Source organism: Bacillus rossius, chromosome 18, assembly GCF_032445375.1.
Source record: "Bacillus rossius redtenbacheri isolate Brsri chromosome 18, Brsri_v3, whole genome shotgun sequence".
Taxonomy (NCBI): Eukaryota; Metazoa; Arthropoda; class Insecta; order Phasmatodea; family Bacillidae; genus Bacillus; species Bacillus rossius.
In genome coordinates this window covers 21,057,724-21,077,870 of record NC_086345.1, presented here as the reverse complement: position 1 = coordinate 21,077,870, position 20,147 = coordinate 21,057,724, and the positions used below count along the sequence as shown (strand labels likewise).

The 20,147-nt window shown below is 38.7% G+C and overlaps 1 protein-coding gene across 1 annotated transcript in view; it reads left to right on the top strand.

Annotated features, from left to right (window-relative positions):
• The window catches only part of LOC134541381 (protein YIPF5-like), a 602,992-nt gene that overhangs the window by 544,515 nt on the left and 38,330 nt on the right, over window positions 1–20,147 (top strand). Inside the window, exon 3 of the mRNA XM_063384805.1 lies at window positions 1,956–2,066. Within this exon, the coding sequence (XP_063240875.1) occupies window positions 1,956–2,066 (111 nt within the window). The remainder of the gene's footprint in view (window positions 1–1,955; window positions 2,067–20,147) is intronic.

Here is a 20,147-nt window from a genome sequence, read left to right as displayed (position 1 = left end):
GTATTCAATATTAATCCCTAACGTATAAGATGTAAAAGCTCATATATATATATATATATATATATATATATATATATATATATAATTTGTATGTTGCCGTTTTTGTATGTAGTTTTTTGTATGTGACTTCAGTAAAACATAGTTTAATAAAAAACTAAAATTAGGAATATCTTAGAAATTCACAAAGTGGAATGAAAGGGTTAAAATATTGCGGCTTCTGACCACTGTATGCTGACAAATTGTTAATGCATAAATGCATACAAAGACGGCTAATATACGAAAATATTTACCTCATAGTATTTTTTTTCCCTTGGAATATTCTTTAAACGTGTCGGATCCAGACTATTGGATTCATGTTATAAGTTATTCAAGAAGTCTTGCGTACTTTAGTTGCATTAATAAAAAGAGCAATACAATTTAATCAGAAAAAAACGTAATTAAACGCACATATTTTGAAAAATGGTTTTGCCAATGTAAAAATGAAAATGATAAAACGTGATAATTCAACGTTTCCTGTTTTAATTTAACTTTGTAGGTACCTCAACGCCAGAAACGTGTATTAAAACTTTGAACAAAAAATAGATTGGGGAGATCTAAAGTGAATATAAAAAAACTGTTTTGTTTGATACATAGAATAATATTACTTTTATGTCTTCGTGAAGTAACGACATAAAATCTTCTAGGCGAAAATGTGTGTGATGATATTATGAGTATGTCACAGTACGGCCCCGCAACAATGTGGCTGACAAAAAAATAAACCTTGCTTTTAAAAAAAAATTAGCCTTTTTTTTTCAGTACTTGCCAGTGATGTAACGTCTACCTCCGGTAACGAATAAATTCATGAGTTCTCAAGTTAAAAATACACTTTTAATACGAAACACTGGCACCAGATTTAACGTAAAATTATAAAAAACACATAAATTAAATAATGCTGAGTATGATAGACAACTTTACGCAAATCACACGTAGTTTCTGCACCCGTCGCTAGAATTTTCTGCCGGATTACGTCGACTCTTGAATCATTCGATTTGCAGAGTGAAAGGTTAAACTATAGGTATAATGAAACGGCTCTCATAAAAGAGAGAGAAAAAAGCTTGAAAAAATAGTAAATCCCGGCGCGTGTAACTCAGTACACGTGAAGGAAGTGGAACTTTTTTGTCAATTCGAATCTCGACTCGCAAGTATGTAAGGGTTAAAATGGCAGAGCGAGAGTGAGAGTGAGATAGACAGGGAAATAAGACGATTTCATTAATAAACATAAATTAACAAAATTATTGCTCACTTCAAAATAAGCTCAAAACCCCATTGTGCTTCCTTCTGCCCAAACACTCCCCTACTAGATGCCAGCCAGTCAGGCAGGAACCCGCCTATCCCTGCAGCATGGCGGGGTTCAACCTGAGCCGCACGTCGCCACGTGGAGTAAAGTTCTCTGCACCGTCCGCAACCTACTAGCGTCAGGAATCGTTTCACAAAAACGTTTCACGGAAAAAGTTGCATTATAATCCGGCCCTTGAAATTTGTCTCCCATCTCGTCCAAAGAAGTTTCTCTTCAAAAAAGAGCCAAAATTGGTTAAACTGTGAAAAAAATTTTTTGACATGATAACGTCTTATAAAATCAATGAACGCCGGCTGGACGCACGAAAAAAACATGACTCATTGTCACGTTCCGTCTGAGCCGAGCGTGCAAGAACCGGCCAACCACCGTGCGAGAAAACTTCAACAATATTAAACAGGTCAAGGCGGGCTTTTTAAACTAATTGTTCGTGATTATATTTAAACAAATTATTTAAATTAAATTTGCAAAAAAAAACTGTAAATAATATTTAAAAATTAAAAAAAAATATATATATATATATATGCAGTTTTTCATCAATGTTTTTTATGACGTTATCACGTCAAATTATCGTCCGTGAACCGACTTTTCAGACAACCCCTTTTTTTTGTTGTTGTTTCAGACGCTGTCCGTGCTGAATCCTTTCCGAACCACGGACGCCGCAATCCTGCAGGACACGGATCTCGCCGGACCTTTGGTGTTCGGCCTGGCCTTGGGCGCCTTCCTGCTGTTGGTGAGTGGCTTCTCTCGCTTCAATCACCACTCATCGTCCACCCGCCACCACTCTTGACGATAGCTAGAGAGACCCGGAAATTTTCGCGGATTCATTCAGTCGCAAGCTAGAATGCAAACCTCCGCACTCTCGCACTGTGTTCGTGATTGGCCAGCAGTTGTTTGGACACGCCCCCGTCTACGAACCGTGAGCCAATGACTCCCAGCTAGGAGAGAAGTAAGCGAATCAGGTAGTGCCAAATAACAAGGATAAAAATGTTCTCGCTAAGAAATCAACCGATGGGTAGAGACCGGAAAAATTCGCAGATTCATTCGGCGATAGGCTAGTATTAAAATACATATTACCTTTATAATGATTTTGCTATTGGCTTACTGTTCATCTGGACGAATCTCAACCAATCATTAAACCCTCAACCAAACAAGGATCGAATCACAGACAAACCAGATGAGACGACTCACAAGTCGGCAGCCAACGAACTTGCGTTATTTGCCCGAGTGTTCAGGGGAATGTGCAGTCTATCCTGAAGGCCATCGAAACCGCGAATTTTTCCGGTCTCTACCGATGGGAAAGTAAACATGGGTCGAGCACACCTACAACTTTGAATTCTATCCTGAGGCCAGAAGAATCCGCGAAATTTCCGGGTCTCTAACGATAGCGAAGCATGTAGTAGCTTGGCTTCTGGGCTGTAACCGTCGTCCGAGGCGAACGTGTCACCGACGGTTTCGGTCGACGGTTGCAGTCGCCATCATCAGGGTAGAGTTAAATTGTGTTTAAAATAAATATATATCTTACTCCACAAACAAAAGTGGCGCAATTAATGCACGAACATTTGCTAAAAAAAATAGCTTACCAAATTAACAATAGCTTAAACAGAAAGTGAGCTATTGTACGACACACGGACAGAGCAGATTCAACTGAACCCGTGTATGTACTCGTATTAAAGAAGTAAAAAAAAAAAAAATATCGATTATGAGTGCGCTGTAATGAATGATCCTCAAAGGAGAATCGATTAAACACCCGATTTTCGCCCTCTGCCACCACTAGTTTGGAGAGATACGAAGTGACTGGTTCGTCTTTTCAACCACACACACATACAGACGCATACGCATACACACATACACACACATACACACACATACACACACCTATGCACGCATACACACACACATGCACACTCTTCCCCTGTTTCGTCTTGCACCTTCTCACCACATCCCATTCGTCTTAACTGCCCGGGGAGTGTTATCGTGTCCGGCAATTGACTTCAATTTCCCTCGCTCGCCCTAACACTCCCCCTCCCCTCCCCTCCCCTCCTCATCCCTCCCACCACCACCACTAACTCTTACCAACCTTCCGGCTGGTTTCGACCTCTAGCCCCTAACCGCCAACCCCCTAATAAATCGTCCTTCCTATACTATCCGCCCGTCCTGCGAATCCTCGTAAAATTCCTTTTAACGATCGCCTTCTATATTTCCTACTGTCCCCAGCCGTTTTTTTTCCTCCCTCGGTTGGCACACGTATTTCCACCCCCCCCCCCCCCCCCCCCCTCGTTTCCATGGTACCTACAGTACGTTACAGCTATTCTGAGCAGTTCTGAATCACGCATTTAAGACCCCCACCTACCCGGCCACACACACGGTGTGCGGAGCTTCAGGAAAAACAACACGGTTTCAAAACTACTCAAGACATCTTAGTGGGGGTCTGGTTACGGAAAGCATTTAAGAGTTCGCTGAGGGCCGAAAAGTACTTTTGATTTCGGAATAAGTTTTTATACTGTATTTTTAGAGGAGTTAAAATGGCCAAAACGCATGTTTTCAGAGTACTTTTTAGGCGTAAAACCAACCAGTACAGATTCTTGAAAGCACTTAAGGGACTTGCGTTACACCTTTATCTTTATTTCTCCGCCATATATAATGTTACGGTCACCGCTCATACGCACGACGAGAAGACTGCGCGCCAGTCCAGAGGAGACACCGCGCTAGAAGCACCAGCGAGCGTCGCGCTTATCATCCCGCCTCACTAACAAACACACACACCCTTGACGAGGCGGGCCCCTTAAGAAGTTTAGGAAGGACGTGTTTGGAAGTGTAATAACGAAATAATAATACATGGACGTGAAGCCGAGACTTCAACTTATACTGTAAAAATATTTTCTAGTTTTACAATGAAATTTTTAGGAACTATCAGAATATTGAAGTAGCTTGGCTTCTGGGTTGTAGCTGTGTCCTGGGCGAATAATTCACAAACATTTCGGTCGACATTGCAGTCGCCATCATCAGGGAGCAGTTACCCTGATTATGGCGACTGCAATGTCGACCGAAACGTCGGTGAATTATTCGCCAAGGACACGGCTGCAACCCGGAAGCCAAGCTGCTACAGACAATGGCCGTGAAAGCCTGCGAACATTATTATCAGGATATTGTATTGCGTATCTACAAATAATAATTTTTATTTATAACATAATTCATCACTTAAATACGTTAAGTACAAAGTTTGACTTGCAGCACTATTTTAACATTTTGGCAGTTAAAATGATCTAAAAAAAATTAAATTCTATGAATTTTGTTTTTACACTGTAACCTGGCATCCATCTACAGAAGTTGATGGATAGTTGTTATAATGAAAGGCACGTGACTGAAATTTCGGAGAAACGACTTTTCGATGAAGTGACTGTCGGTCTAATGACGTTTAGGTTACACGACTTCTAGGAAAAATGACTGGGACTATAGTGCCTTTCGGCCAATGGCCTGTTTGAGTTAAGACGTTTTGTAAGCGAAATCAATTTTTGGGTAGTCGGTGAAATGACTGTCGGTCGAAATACATTTAGGATATTTGCCTGTTGGCTAAATGCATAAAAGTTCTGCTGCCTGTAGTTAAAATGACTTAAGGTCTGCTGCCTGTAGTTAAAATGACTTAAGGTCTGCTGCCTGTAGTTAAAATGACTTAAGGTCTGCTGCCTGTAATTTAAATGATTCAACGTCTGCTGACATTCAGTCGGAAATATTTTCAGTCATAACGAGCCGCTAAGCGGACTACACTGTAATTTTTTTTTTTTTGGTAAAGGAACCGAAATAATCATGTAAAAATACAGATGATTGTAAATTTGTACGTTAACATCAAATAAGCCGTATCGATACAGAAAAAGAAATGTTCGTAGTAATACTGGGTTCAGATTATTGCCCGACCATACGTATATGCTCTTGTGTTGTTTCAGTATCCCCAATGGTTAAGTTTATATTTTCAAACCGTTCCTTGAATAGCTTTCCAGTGTATACTGCGCGCATTTAGTAAGTACAATTGTTTAACATGGGATTGTCTTTTCCACGGTTTAAAATATTTATGCTTGTACAAAACATCAATCAAAATTTAAAATAATGCGCGACCACAAATATTCAGTATTGTTTACAAACACGCATTTTATATATGTAATGTATGCGAAAATAAAATAAACGTGCTGCACAAATTTACAAAATTTATTTTTTAGTTTTGAAAACAATTGTAGCTTTAAAATAATTGAAAAAAGGGGGTTGTCTGTAAAGTATGTTCACGGACGATAATTTTACGTGATAACGTCACAAGAAAACATAGATAAAAAATGCATACTTTTTAATTTTCAAATATTATTTACAGTTTTTGCAAATTTAATTTAAATAATTTGGTTAAATATAATCACGAACAATTAGTTAAAAATCCCGCCTTAACCTGCTTGATATTATAGATGATTTCCTCGCACGGTGGTTGGCCGGTTCTTGCACGCTCGGCTCAGGTGGAACGTGACAATGAGTCATGCTTTTTCGTGCGTGCAGCAGATTTTCATCGATTCGTAAGACGTTATCACGTAAAAAAAAAACTTTTTTCTCTGTGCACATGGACACTAAATTTAATATTAGGACATCTTGTTGGATGACAGGAACCCCGGAGAGTGAATATGATGGTGCTCGGATGATCTGGAATGTAGTTTACGCTCGTACACACGGCTGTTTCTCTCTCTCTTCCACCTCTCTCATTCCACACTGTCCGCCGCCAGTTTTATTATCGTCTCTGCGCGCGCAATCCACACGTTAAAATCGGCGGGGACTTGAAAAACACCTCCGTGTAGCGCTCGTCGTAAGATTCCCCCCCCCCCCCCCCCCCGTACGCCCGGCTTTTATTTTTTATCCTTCCATACGGGCAATCAAGATCCGCAATCCCCTCATTAGATTCCGTCCGAGCTTTTTACCCACGTGGGCTTAAAGGGAAGATTCGGACGCCTAAGCCGTACACGTAAGGGGACGGGTGGATTCCGTTCGAATCACCTTCCCTTCCCACCTTTTTCCAACCCCTCCGCGAAATTGCGACGCGGCGCGACCTTCATTTTAGGTCCTTTTTTTTTTTTTTTGTGTTCATGTTATAGGTTGGCCGGACTTGCGGCTCTGCCCCACATGTCATGTTGATTTTTGAAGTTATACTTCTAATGTTGCGTTGTGGAGGAACCATGCACCATGCAGCGCAAATTGGCAGAATTAAAAAAAAGGCTAAATATAAAAAAAATATTATATGTGCTTTTAAATCATACAGTCGGGTGAATGATATTGAATACCGGTCAATATATTTAAAAAGCATTTACTTATTTGGAATATTAGTGATATAAATCTTTTCTATAAACATCTTCAAGTGTACATAAGCGATGTTATGTTCCTGTATGTATAATTTATCTTTATTATATATTACTACATTATTATTTAAAACATTATAATAAACATTCAGCTTATTTATTAATTATCAATATTAATTAAAATTTACCTCGAGCATTTTATTTCATTTAAAATATAATTTATATATGTGTTTATAATAATATTGATAACCAAGTATTTTTTATTTTTATTTTGATTGAATTTATATTTTACCAACTGTCTTTACAATATCATTCCAGTCATTTAATTTTTTTTTATTTGTTAATAATTTGCGTGCAAAATTGAATTAATTTTGTTACTACGCCAAGTTACGTGTGTAATTTTTAACGCGCACACATGTCTTCATAATTAGGTCATTATTATTTTACGACTATTGATAATATTTCAGCACGGTATCTCAGTCACATTTGTAGTTTATGAATAATTTTTATTAAGATATATGCATTAAGTATTGGGGGCAAAAAGTCGCGAAAGTGATTCGAAAGTTGAGCGACTTTTTACAACTACTTAGTGAATCTTCTGAAAATATTTTCTGATAGGACAACAAAATGCAAGGTTGTTGAATTTACAGTTTTATCATTTAATGTCACGCCTAGTCAGGACTGTATTTGTGTTGGTAAGGTGAGATGATAAATGCGACACACTCTGGTGCTTCTACTGTGGTATCTCCTCTACGCGTTACGCACACTATGATATTTCATTGAACAACCATACCATTATGAGGCGGAGAAATAACGATAGAGTTGTGATGCAAGGCCATTTTCGTGCTTTCAATAAACTGTACAGGTAGTTTCATGCCTATTTTTTTTCTTCTAAAAAAAACGAGTTTTGGCCATTTTAATCTTCTTTTAATACAGTTTAAAAACAAAGTACAGAAAAGAAACACTCACCCTCCTTTCAGCATATTCTTATTTTTTTTTCCACAAACATTCCCCATTTGGATATATTGAGTGGTTGTTTAAATTGTGTGTTTTTTTTTCTGAATCTCTGCACACCGTATGTGTGCTCGTGTGGGCAGGGTCTTTAAATAACATTATGAGAAAAGAAAAATAACATGGCGAGTGAGATGTGGCCTTGAAAGTGTGATCTGTGCAGACGCCTGACAACTTAGCGCTATTTTCAGGTAGGCATAACGTCCTGAACTCCACTCACGATTACTTAAATTAAGTTGGACACTCTTTTGTCCTTCGGCTGTTAAGAGTTTGTGTGCATTATTGGGTGTGTGCCTCTTATAAGACTAACTGCCCGTGACCCATTGAGAGTGCAGTGTAAATATACGAGGGTCATCCTATACTATTATAAAACTGTAGTTTGTTTGTTTGAGGTCGACGCAAAAACTACTGGACCCATTTTGATGAAAAGATTTGTTTAAAAGTTTATGATCTGACTTACAAACTGTATATGTTTTTCACGCTACGATGACGGAAGCCGGATATTAAAAACACAAAAGTGTGTGTGTCTGTTTGCTTGCTTGAGCATCACGCAAAAACTATCGGACCGATTACGATGAAATTTTTTGTGTTTAAAAGATAATAATTAGTTGTAAAAACCGGTGTATATACTATATAATTGCGATGACAATAGCCGGAGATATATAACAATAAAACCACATTTTATTTTCACAACAAAGTGCAACACATATAAGATGAGCTCCCATTTCAAGTTCATTAATACTGAAAGGCGGATCAGTTTTGAGTGTCCGTTGTACTAGATGCCACGCAGGCGTAGCTGTAGTTAACCAACAGTAGATCAGCGAGATTTGACGAAAATTCGTTACTTCACTGATGATGCTTTCTTCGTTTCCATGGCTACGGGCTTCAGCATTGTTGATGCCGTCTGCGTATCCATGACGACAAGCTTTTGCAACGACAGTGGCGTACCCACGAGGAGTGAAATCATGAGCAGTGAGTGTGTGTGTCCTGCCTATCAGATCGCCGTAGCGAAGCGCGGGTTAATCCGGCTAGTTGAAATATAAATCCGGAATACGTTCATACATATTCGTTGGTGTTTTACAAAAATAAAAATAAAAATGTAGTGCCTAATTTTTCTGAACGGTTTACCTTCAACAGAAATACATTTTCATCCATCGGCTAGGAAGCTTCCTGATCCCTTCGTGGAAAAAAAGAAAAGATGGTTGCCCCATTTGACAATTTGCGCACGTGCGCTGTTCGACCTCAGCCAATGAATGCCTTCTTCAGCGGAACCAACACGTGTTAAGTCACGCGGGGACAAGTCTGGACTTGCACGGTGGGTGTTGCAAGAGGTTTTTCGGAAGCCGTTTTGTGGCTTTGATGTTCAAACTTTGTCGCGACCGTTTTCGAAACTCGTGGGCGCAATTTGACACTTCTGGGTTTGCTCAATAGTGGCACCACCGAGTTGTGCTTGGAGTCGCATCGTAGTTTCACTCAGTGCGAGAATCCGAACACAGTATAACTGTGAACGATATTTTGTAGTGTTAGTTGTTTTCATGAAAATTTAGAAATTTAAATATGTATCTGTAATTTTACATGAATATTTCTGTTTCTATTTTTAAAAAAAATTAAAGTGCAGCTACCCGAGATTTGAAAACGTCATTTTAAACCTTTAGAAATATAATGGTTTTGTGTTTGTTATTTACTTATTTTTAACTTCTAAATTAGGCCGTGCGGCCATTAAAATAATTTTTATTTTTTTATTTTTTTAAATTTCTGGAAGATTATTTGAAATAACTGAAACGATATTGTTTATTAACAAAGAATTTTCGTAGTAGGTACTTATTTAGGAAATTAAGATTTTTTTTTATATTTGTGTGATATTTTTCTTTCATGTTCAGTGTAGATGTTATTTTAGAAAAAGAAAAGCAACATGCATATGAACATACTTTTTGTCTATAAAAACTTATAATAATAGGTACGCGTTGTTTTAGATACATTCATTTCTGACCGTTTGAATAAAGTAAACATAGGCAACAGCAGCAGGATATTTAACGTCAAGTTTTCAGAAGTTTTTAACTACGTGTTTTTTTTTAATTTTACTAACAATTTTTTTTTACCTCTGTGTTACACTTAATGTAGCTTAGAACTAGTGTATACAGCGTATTAACTCATATTTATATATCCGTATAGTATTTGCCTTTTGAAAAGGAAAATTCACTTTTTGGAAGGGACGGGAAAATACGTTCTGCGATTGAAACGCCATTGCAGATGCATAACATTTCGTCACGATAATTGGATAGGCAACGTGGAGCAAATATTAACTGACAAATGAAAGCTGGCGCATTTATATATATATATATATATATATAAATCTTTTTCTTTCAACACGCGGTGGTATATTTGCGTCCGAAATTCACGTCAGTTGAAACGATGTCCAAATAAAAAATAAATAAAACCTGTGTACACTAAGGAAAATAATGCTGCAAAGGGAACCCCATAATTTTTGTGTGTCCACAAACCTACAAGACTTTTTTATTTAGAAAAAGCAGTAAGCTGGGTTTGAACGTTAAAGGTATGAATATGACCGTTTTAGCAACGCATATAAATTTTAGGAACGAACCTGAAATTTTTTTTTCATAAAATCATGTAAATGTTTAAAAAAATTAAATATTTGTCCTGTGATTAGAAAACAAGTATAGCGTATTATATTTTTTACGTAAATATTAGATAGAAAACAGAAGTGTACTGTGTAGGCCTCAATTAAATTGCACGACTGAACATCTTCTATCACAATAACTAAGTTGTTAAATTACACATTTGGATTGTTTATATGAAAATAGCTTGTACATAGGTGTTGAATCATTTTGTCAAATCTTAATGCACTTTTTTAAACACACTTCATTGTAAGGGTAAATTTACGAACGACCAAGTACCTACAAAATACATGCTTATTAACAAAATCTCATTAAAAGAACGTTTGGTTATGATTATTTTTTGTATAGCACTAGTTCAACACATCGTCCTTCTAGTTATAAATCCAGTAACGTTATTATTTATTAGTGTGTGCGATGGTCTCCATTTCGAAATGTTAGATTATTGACTGGTAGCTTGTGGATTCGATATTAAGCCAGTTTACTCAAAAGTAGTATTTATTTAACCATTAAATATTGATAAAATTAAAAAAAAAAATTAAAATACCCACCGTGGGTTAGTTTGAATGAATTAACAAAACGTAGGAAGTACATCTTTACATATTCATATTTTATGTAATATTACTAAAAAAAAGGTGGTAAAATTAACTTCCACTTGTGCTTAATTAACACATACATTACATTGGTAAATTAACATACTCCGAAAAGAAAAAAAAAACACTAACATCTTTAGAAAATTTACCAAACCATAACAAATTTACTTATACACTTTTTATAGTGTTGTTATTATTTTTTACTTGAGCACAGGAGTCAAAATCCAACAACATAATTTGTAAGTGTAAAATTACACTAACATAGGTGAGAACTCTGTTGCCACATACATTTAGTGTATAATAAAACGGTAAAGTACATGCTACTAAATTATTCGTTCCAAAGCTTACTTACTGCCACTATGGAAATGTATTACATAACTGTCATTTAGTCATATATATGCTAATTTTTCTCAGTTTGAATAGAAATACGAGCGCAAAATGAACGTCGTGTATTATAATAAGCCTTGTCTTATTCCAAAGGTGTTAATTATTACCGACGATCATAAGTTTCGAGATTGTTTGCAAATTTTTAATAATTTTTAATAATTTTGGTTTTAAAGGCGTGTTCGGCCTATCGTGGTTAGAATTCTCGGTTATATATAAACATTTTGCGGGGTCTATTCCCTTCTGGGTTGTGGAACGTTTGATTTTTCGAAACTTTGATTCAACATGCGTTCCTACATATTTATATAAAACATAAAATATATATCTTATAAAGGTTTTGCAACCAATACAATGGCATTTGTAACAATTACTAGGAAAAATTTATTTGGAGAAACATCACATTTAAAAGTTGTTTACATGTGAAACTTTGCAAGTGTGATGGTTGAGAAATGAGCACTACTAGTACTAACATTCGAGAACAGATTTCAGACAAAGCTGAGTTGAACGGGCTTTAGTTTTCCCCATTCGAAATATCTCGAGAGGATTTGTGTTATTCTCTTGACTTGTTTACAGGGCCGGCCAGAAACAACGGGAGCACATGTTGGTATTTGTAAACCGTCTAACATCAACCTCCCTCCCTCCCTCCCTCCCTCCTTCGCCCCTTCGTGGTCCGAGAGAGTGAGACAGAGTGAGACAGAGTGAGACAGAGAGTGAGAGACAGAGAGTGAGAGACAGAGTGAGTGTGAGACAGAGTGAGTGTGAGACAGAGTGTCTGTGAGACAGAGTGTCTGTGAGACAGACAGTCTGTGAGACAGACAGTCTGTGAGACAGACAGTCTGTGAGACAGACAGTCTGTGAGACAGACAGTCTGTGAGACAGACAGTCTGTGAGACAGACAGTCTGTGAGACAGACAGTCTGTGAGACAGACAGTCTGTGAGACAGACAGTCTGTGAGACAGACAGTCTGTGAGACAGACAGTCTGTGAGACAGACAGTCTGTGAGACAGACAGTCTGTGAGACAGACAGTCTGTGAGACAGACAGTCTGTGAGACAGACAGTCTGTGAGACAGACAGTCTGTGAGACAGACAGTCTGTGAGACAGACAGTCTGTGAGACAGACAGTCTGTGAGACAGACAGTCTGTGAGACAGACAGTCTGTGAGACAGACAGTCTGTGAGACAGACAGTCTGTGAGACAGACAGTCTGTGAGACAGACAGTCTGTGAGACAGACAGTCTGTGAGACAGACAGTCTGTGAGACAGACAGTCTGTGAGACAGACAGTCTGTGAGACAGACAGTCTGTGAGACAGACAGTCTGTGAGACAGACAGTCTGTGAGACAGACAGTCTGTGAGACAGACAGTCTGTGAGACAGACAGTCTGTGAGACAGACAGTCTGTGAGACAGACAGTCTGTGAGACAGACAGTCTGTGAGACAGACAGTCTGTGAGACAGACAGTCTGTGAGACAGACAGTCTGTGAGACAGACAGTCTGTGAGACAGACAGTCTGTGAGACAGACAGTCTGTGAGACAGACAGTCTGTGAGACAGACAGTCTGTGAGACAGACAGTCTGTGAGACAGACAGTCTGTGAGACAGACAGTCTGTGAGACAGACAGTCTGTGAGACAGACAGTCTGTGAGACAGACAGTCTGTGAGACAGACAGTCTGTGAGACAGACAGTCTGTGAGACAGACAGTCTGTGAGACAGACAGTCTGTGAGACAGACAGTCTGTGAGACAGACAGTCTGTGAGACAGACAGTCTGTGAGACAGACAGTCTGTGAGACAGAGAGTCTGTGAGACAGAGAGTCTGTGAGACAGAGAGTCTGTGAGACAGAGAGTCTGTGACTAGCGTGCGCGAGACAGGCGGTTAGCGGCTGCGCATTTTTTTTTTTTGCGAGAAAGGGAACGTTAGCTACGCGCTCGTGTGCACGTAACCGCGTATTCGTGCGTGCATGCGTGTGCGAGCAGCACATGGAAGTCAAAGATAAACAGCGACCATTGCCGTGCCTTGGAAACTGTACCCAGCCTCTGATGGCGGGCTCGCCGATGTTAACAAAATATTTCCATATCTGGCGTTCGCCCGCCGTTAACCGTGCTTCACATGTGTGGCGGCCTCGAAGTGCGATTTCGAGAGACGAGTTCGTTGATCGCACACTGTCACAAATTACAGTACATTTACGAACACATCAAAGAATATTCTAGCTCAAATAAACGAAGGATTTTTCGTAATCCATATATATATATAATGTAAACGTGGTTTGTCCGTGCGTGTCGCTGTGACTCTTTAAACCACCCCCGCAGCCCCATGATGGTTGTATGGTATGGTAGCCCTCCGTCCCTCATCCACGAATAAAGTTTATATTTGAAACTGCAGGTGGTTGGATTCAAATATACGAGTTTGAACGTACGAGTTTGAACGTACGAGTTCGAACGTACGAGTTCGAACGTACGGCTTCGAACGTACGGCTTCGAACGTACGGCTTCGAACACGTACGGCTTCGAACACGTACGGCTTCGAACACGTACGGCTTCGAACACGTACGGCTTCGAACACGTACGGCTTCGAACACGTACGGCTTCGAACACGTACGGCTTCGAACACGTACGGCTTCGAACACGTACGGCTTCGAACACGTACGGCTTCGAACACGTACGGGTGCAAAAGAAAGCATCGCACCACTTGACTTCTTATGGGAGATCGGTGAATCAGCTCAGAAAAAAATAGCAGAAGTGACTGAAATAGAACAAAATTTTCCTGAAGGTTCAAGAATGTTATATAATAATTCAGAAAATCAGAGAATATGATAGAAGTTCGAGAATGTTGGAGAATTCTACAGAAGATTCGGAACCTCAAAATATTTTCGCTGCATGGAATATGAGAAAATATTCAATCGATATATTTTGTTTTTATTTTTAATATTGGCGAACATAAGATCAAGGATGTTCCAAGAGTTTATAGAAGTTTCCAAAACATTTCCAGAAGGATTAGGTTTTGAAATCTACCTACGCCGGTAGGATGTGCCGAAAGGGATTTTTTTCTCTCTCGTTATAAATAGAGAAAACGCACACGTAGATGAAATAATTGTATTTTTGTAGTAGTCTTTAATCCGTTTTTGAATATTTTTCTTGTATACCATGAATATTTTTGTAGATCAATTTCCTAAGTAAGTGATCTTCGTACCCCTAAATATACTAAGATATCCATTAATTTTCGTCGTGAATTTATTGTTAAATTGTAACCATCGTTTGTAAATTTGAGGTGAACATTTTTAACACTAACGAAGTAAAAAGTAAACACGGAAACTCAGTATCGATTAATTTTTTTTTAAAAAATACTGTTTTATACCATATCGTGCTGGCCGTGATGCTGATATGCCTTCGAAATATGAATCATATGTACCTCATTATAATTATCTCACTAGTAAGAGTAATTTAATTATTTTTTAATCCTGTCTTTCCGTAATTATTTTTGCCATAATTGGGTGGATGAATTTAAATTTTAGAGCTAGAAACAAAAAAAAATATGTTGAAACTTTAAATTAATTTAGACATAGGTTTCTTTAACTTATTTTTAAATAAAACATCCTCTTAAAATATTATTTTATAAATTCTTGCTATTATAGGTAGCTTCTTAGCTAGTATAATACGATTTACTCGTTAGCAATAAATGACAAATTATTCAAGAATAATAAGTCAACTTTATAAATTGCTATCCTAAAAACTTACTAGAAAAACGTATTATCTTATATTACCTGATAAGCTCTAACATTTTAGAGCGAACTAAAAAAAGTTGTAGAAACTGAAATAAAAATACCTTAAAACGACTTAGCTCTGTCTTTCTTGTTCCGTCTTGTATTTGAACTTGTATAACCCTTGCACACAAAATTTAATGATTGGTTAATGTTGCAAGTTAAAACAATGTATGTAGGAAGTAGTATGTTATCTGTGTGTGTTTGTGTGACATATTCTAACATACCACTCACAGACCTTCTTACGTGATGAAGACAGTTGATGACATTTTCTTTATTTATTTTTAATTGACTGTGTTTCAATAATGTTTTTTTTTCATTATGTCGTTAAATAAAACTATGCATTTTTTTTCGTTAAGATGATTATACCATGTTGCCAGTCAAGAATATACTAATTTTGGTAATCTATTATCGATATCGTGCTGTTTTTAGTCATAAACAATTTCGTTAGTCATTACAGGCTAGCCTTCACTCGCAAAAAATACCAAGCAAGATAAAAATTTATCCCCTTTGGTGCAAAGCCAATTATAGTTGGATACTATGGCTTTGGATCTATTCTACTCCCGTGAATGTGCAAGTTCAATAAGGTACATACTTAGCCATACACATTGTGGAACTTCGCTAAGAATCGCGAATAGGAACTAGGCAATTGAAGACACGTGTATTTAACAAAATAAAAAAAAAATACCCTACGCGACGTCTATTAGGAAACATTTTCTATTTTAAAATAAGATTATATTTTCAGTATGAATTTTCTGGTATATAAACTAAAATAGAATTTAACAGCTCCTTCGACAATAACTTTTATTTTTTGCGAATAAACCGATAATACCAGTGGTAAAAATACTGGTATGTCTTTTGCACGATTAAAATAAATGTTAAAAAAGAACAACTTAAGCTGTATTTCAATTTTTAATAATCGCACAGAGCTATCTAGCAGTTACTACAAAGTACAATTTATTCGGAATTGCTTTATATAAATAAAAACTATTCTGAGAGAAGTTTAGAGTATTGTCCTGAGCAGAAAAAGAATATGGAAAGCGGTTTTATTTAATTTCGCAACGTAAATGAAGTCGCAAGTGTAACTCCGAAAACGGAAATGGAAAATTGGGAAGTATCAATCCGAAAAAAAATTCGTCGACGCAGTGCTGTCTGTCTTCCGCCAACCAGAAACGAGGATTTTAACAAAACAATTTCTTGTTGAAATATAAGCAATTTCAGAGAGTTCTTCAGGAAGAAGATATGTCAACTATGAAAGATCTCTTGTCTGCTTGACTGCATGGACGGTAACTCAGGTCACATTATTTCGAAATTCTTCATTGGATGTAATAATTTTTTTGGAGGAGGAGGAGGGGAGGGGAGGACCGCAAGTGCAGTTTCACACAGTTTTCCAGCCATGGAAAAAATTCAAGCATGTAAAATAATACATAAAAATTAAAACATAAACACAGAACAAGCCTATATCAGCTGACGTCGAACAAATTGACCCAAACGATGAAGCTAAAACAGGTATTTTGGACAACACAATGACGACAGCACAGAAAAACACACACCAACTTAAAACATCAGATGAACACTGTGAGTTGATAACGACGAGACAGTTTCAACAAGAACAGTAAATTCGGACAGACAAGAAAAAAACCCGGACAACGCAGAAAACATACGAACACAATGATGAAATAACTTTCTTGAAATTTTTCCATGACAAGCAAAACTGCAATGGCGTATGTCCAAAAAAAAAACTTACCCTTTGCAAGAATCATTTGAAGAACGTTTCTTCATTTGGACATGCTTGACTCAGCAACTGGTTACATGTTTTCCGAGCATGTTCTGACTAAATATTGTATTCAGTTTTGCAAGTACTTCAGAACGACATTCCTTCTGTGTTTGCTAGTGACCGGCTAATTTGACATCAACGAACCGCAGGAAGAAAAAGATTTTCGAACGCGTGAAGTACATAAGCTGAAAAAAAGTCACGTAAATCAAATACACAAAACTGTTTTGGATTGTGTATGTGAATGGCAATGTCGTTTAATGATTGATCCAAAATTTTTCAATGAATTAAAAAAAAAAATCATAATTCAAAGTATTTCCTATAAAACCTGCAAGAGCGTACGTACCCTCATTGGGATACGAGTTTTTAGGCAGGTTAAGTTATTAAGTATATCCGCACTGAGAGCATAGCATTTTTGAAAGTTATATTTTTGAGTATTATTTATCTTGTGCCTATCAGCCAGAGTTTTTTTTTGGTTGGAACTGGAATAAGTTCAAAGCAATTTAAATAAATGCACGTTTTAACACACATTGAAACTCAACTACCTACTAAGCCTAACCGATATTAGAAGTCGGTTACTCTAGGTTAACATGACTTCATTCCAAGTTATCAAAATGTATTCTGTAAGGGCCGTATCTGTGTCGGTGAGGCGGGATGATAAGCACGACTCTCGCTGGTATCTTTGAATATATATACTGTATAGAAGTCGCGAGTGGATAGGATTTACTCTACGTTTTTCAGGAGCGTATGATGAGCAGCTTGGGAACTTCACCGCTGCAGTGCGCTGCCGTAACGCCCTGTATCGTCTTAGTTGTTATTTACACGTTAGAGCGCAGCACTGTCGCCCGCTGTCATTCCCCGCAACCCCCACCTATCATTCATTGCAGCTCAAGGTCGTTCAACGGGAGTTTGTGCGTCACAAAACTGTAGGGATGAGAGGTGGGGGTAGAGGGTGGGTGGAGGACAAAGCGTGTTTGAGGGAGGGTGGGGAAGGGGTGTTTGAAAAGTTCGACACTTGTCCGCTAGGGACCACCACAAGTCGATGCCCTAGAGATGGTGGCGATTGCGGCGGTGAATTAACCAACTACCTCAAACCGTATTAGAAATTTTAACCTGGGCTGGCGACTTCTATATAGTATATATATTCAAAGCTGGTATTTATAGCGCGGTATAGCCTCTAAGCGCAAGGCTCTGAACTGGCGCGCAGTCTTCTCGTCGTCCGTACGACAACTATGGAATTTGAGCGGCGACCGTTAACATTACATGGCGGAGAAAAAAAATAGCTGTGTAATGCAAGTCCCTTAGGTTCTTTTCGAGTATCTTTTCCTGTTGTTTTATGCCTAAAGATTACTTTGAAATCACGCCTGTTAGCGTTATAAAAATACACTTTAAAACCTTAATCCGAAATTCATTAGTACTTTTCGGCCCTCGGTGAACTCTTAAATGCTTCTCGTAAGGAGACCCCCACTCGGATATCTTGAGTGGTTATTAAATCGCGTTGTTTTTTCCTGAAACACTGCACACCGATAGCAGGGCTCTTAGGTACGGGGCAGAAAAATGTTGGTCCAAGAGAAACGTTTGGGTCAGGGCAGAAAGGTTTAACACAATGAGATTGTTTTTTTGTGCTCGGGACACGCGGCCATTGGCACACCCGGAAGTCCGGTCGGTGGTCCCAGGACTCGTTAGGCTGCAAGAAGCCTAAAAGCTGCGTGATGGAGGAGGCTAGGGGTTGAGTCACAAGGACACAAAACCCACCCCTTCTCTCTCTCTCTTTCTCTCTCTCTGGTACCGGATGGTGATCAATCATCGGCGGCGGCGCCGGCAAACATGGGAATATAACCTTCGTCTACCTCCCTCTTCACACATCGGCCTCCTTTCCCTGTGTCTTTTCCTGTATGCCTAATAACAGGGTTAGCTATACCGGCGTGGCGGTTGCACGAGCTCTACAGTCCGACCCACGTAACTTGTCTCTGTATTCGACAGTTCTCGAACGTGGTCTATGCGCAATAACACTTCTGCCGCCTTTCTAACCTGTCAGCCAAAAAAAGTCCGTGAGTGGAATCAGGCCTCGCCATCTTGCAATTTCAAGTATTTTGATGCCGCTCGCAGTAAAGCTTTCGCATTTTTTTTTTTGGATCAACATGGCATAGGCCTTGGCTTTGGCTACTTGTTGAAAGTCAACACATGTGAACTGATGTGATTGTCATGATAGTTGTAGTCGCTCCTGTGTGAAAAAATAGTTTTTTTTTTCCTCGCGGGCGCTTACAGACTAGAGCCTGTTAGTAGTTGTGTGGTTGAAACAAGCTGAAGAAGGTCTGAGGGTTATGTATTTTGACTTGACGTGCCAAAAAAAATTGGCGGTAAATAGTTAAAAAATAAAATTATAGCAAAAACAGATGGTGGGACATAATCCAATTTAAGGCGGCCCCCCCCCCCCCCCCCCCGGTCTACCCCGGAGGACACATAAAGTGCAGGGCTTCTCTAGTAGTTTCTGTTTACGAAAAGCATTTAAAAATTTGTTTTTCGAAATAACGTTTAGGGATGAAACATCCGGTACAGATTCTCGAATTGTGTTCATTTATCTGCCGTATGATGTTATGGTCATCAGTAAATCTCATATTTGGCCGGTGCATGACTCCGCGTCCTTGCGCTCAGGGGCGATACCGTGGTAGATGCACCAGCGAGCGTCGCCCTTATCGTCCCGCCTTCACCAACACAAATCACACCCCTGACCAGGCGGGCTCCTGCAACAACTTTACGTGGTAGAACTGACCGTAAGGAAATGGTCACTGCTAGTACCTGCTTTCGAGAACGGTGGAAATTCGAAACGAGTTGCATTCACGGACCATAACCGTTACCTCGTCGGAAGATGATGGGGGTGTGTTCAGTGACTTTTAAAAAAAGGACCATTTGTGTATATTTGTCATTTGTTTTGTGCTTGGAGCGTTGGGCATGTCACGGTGTTTTTTTTTTCTTTCTTTTTTTTTTTTTTTTTGTTGGTTGGATGCGGACGAAACTTTCTCCTAGCTTGTGTGTCCAACAAAGGACAGTAAAAATTAAGATGGCCACCTAGACACAAGTTGGCACCGGGCGCTGCTTAGAATTCACCAATTCTTTAACGTCTGTAGTCATGGAACAGGGTGTGACGCTACCCTAACCCAAGGAATCCCAACCAACCTTAAGAGGACATTTCACTCGGTGCGAGACATGCGAAGGAAAACTATGCAATTAACAAACAAATAAAAGAAAAACAAAACACGTGGGCGAGACTTTCAGTACACGCCAGTGATGTGTAATCATCTATCCTCGGTAACAATCACAGTCATGTGTTTTTATGTTGC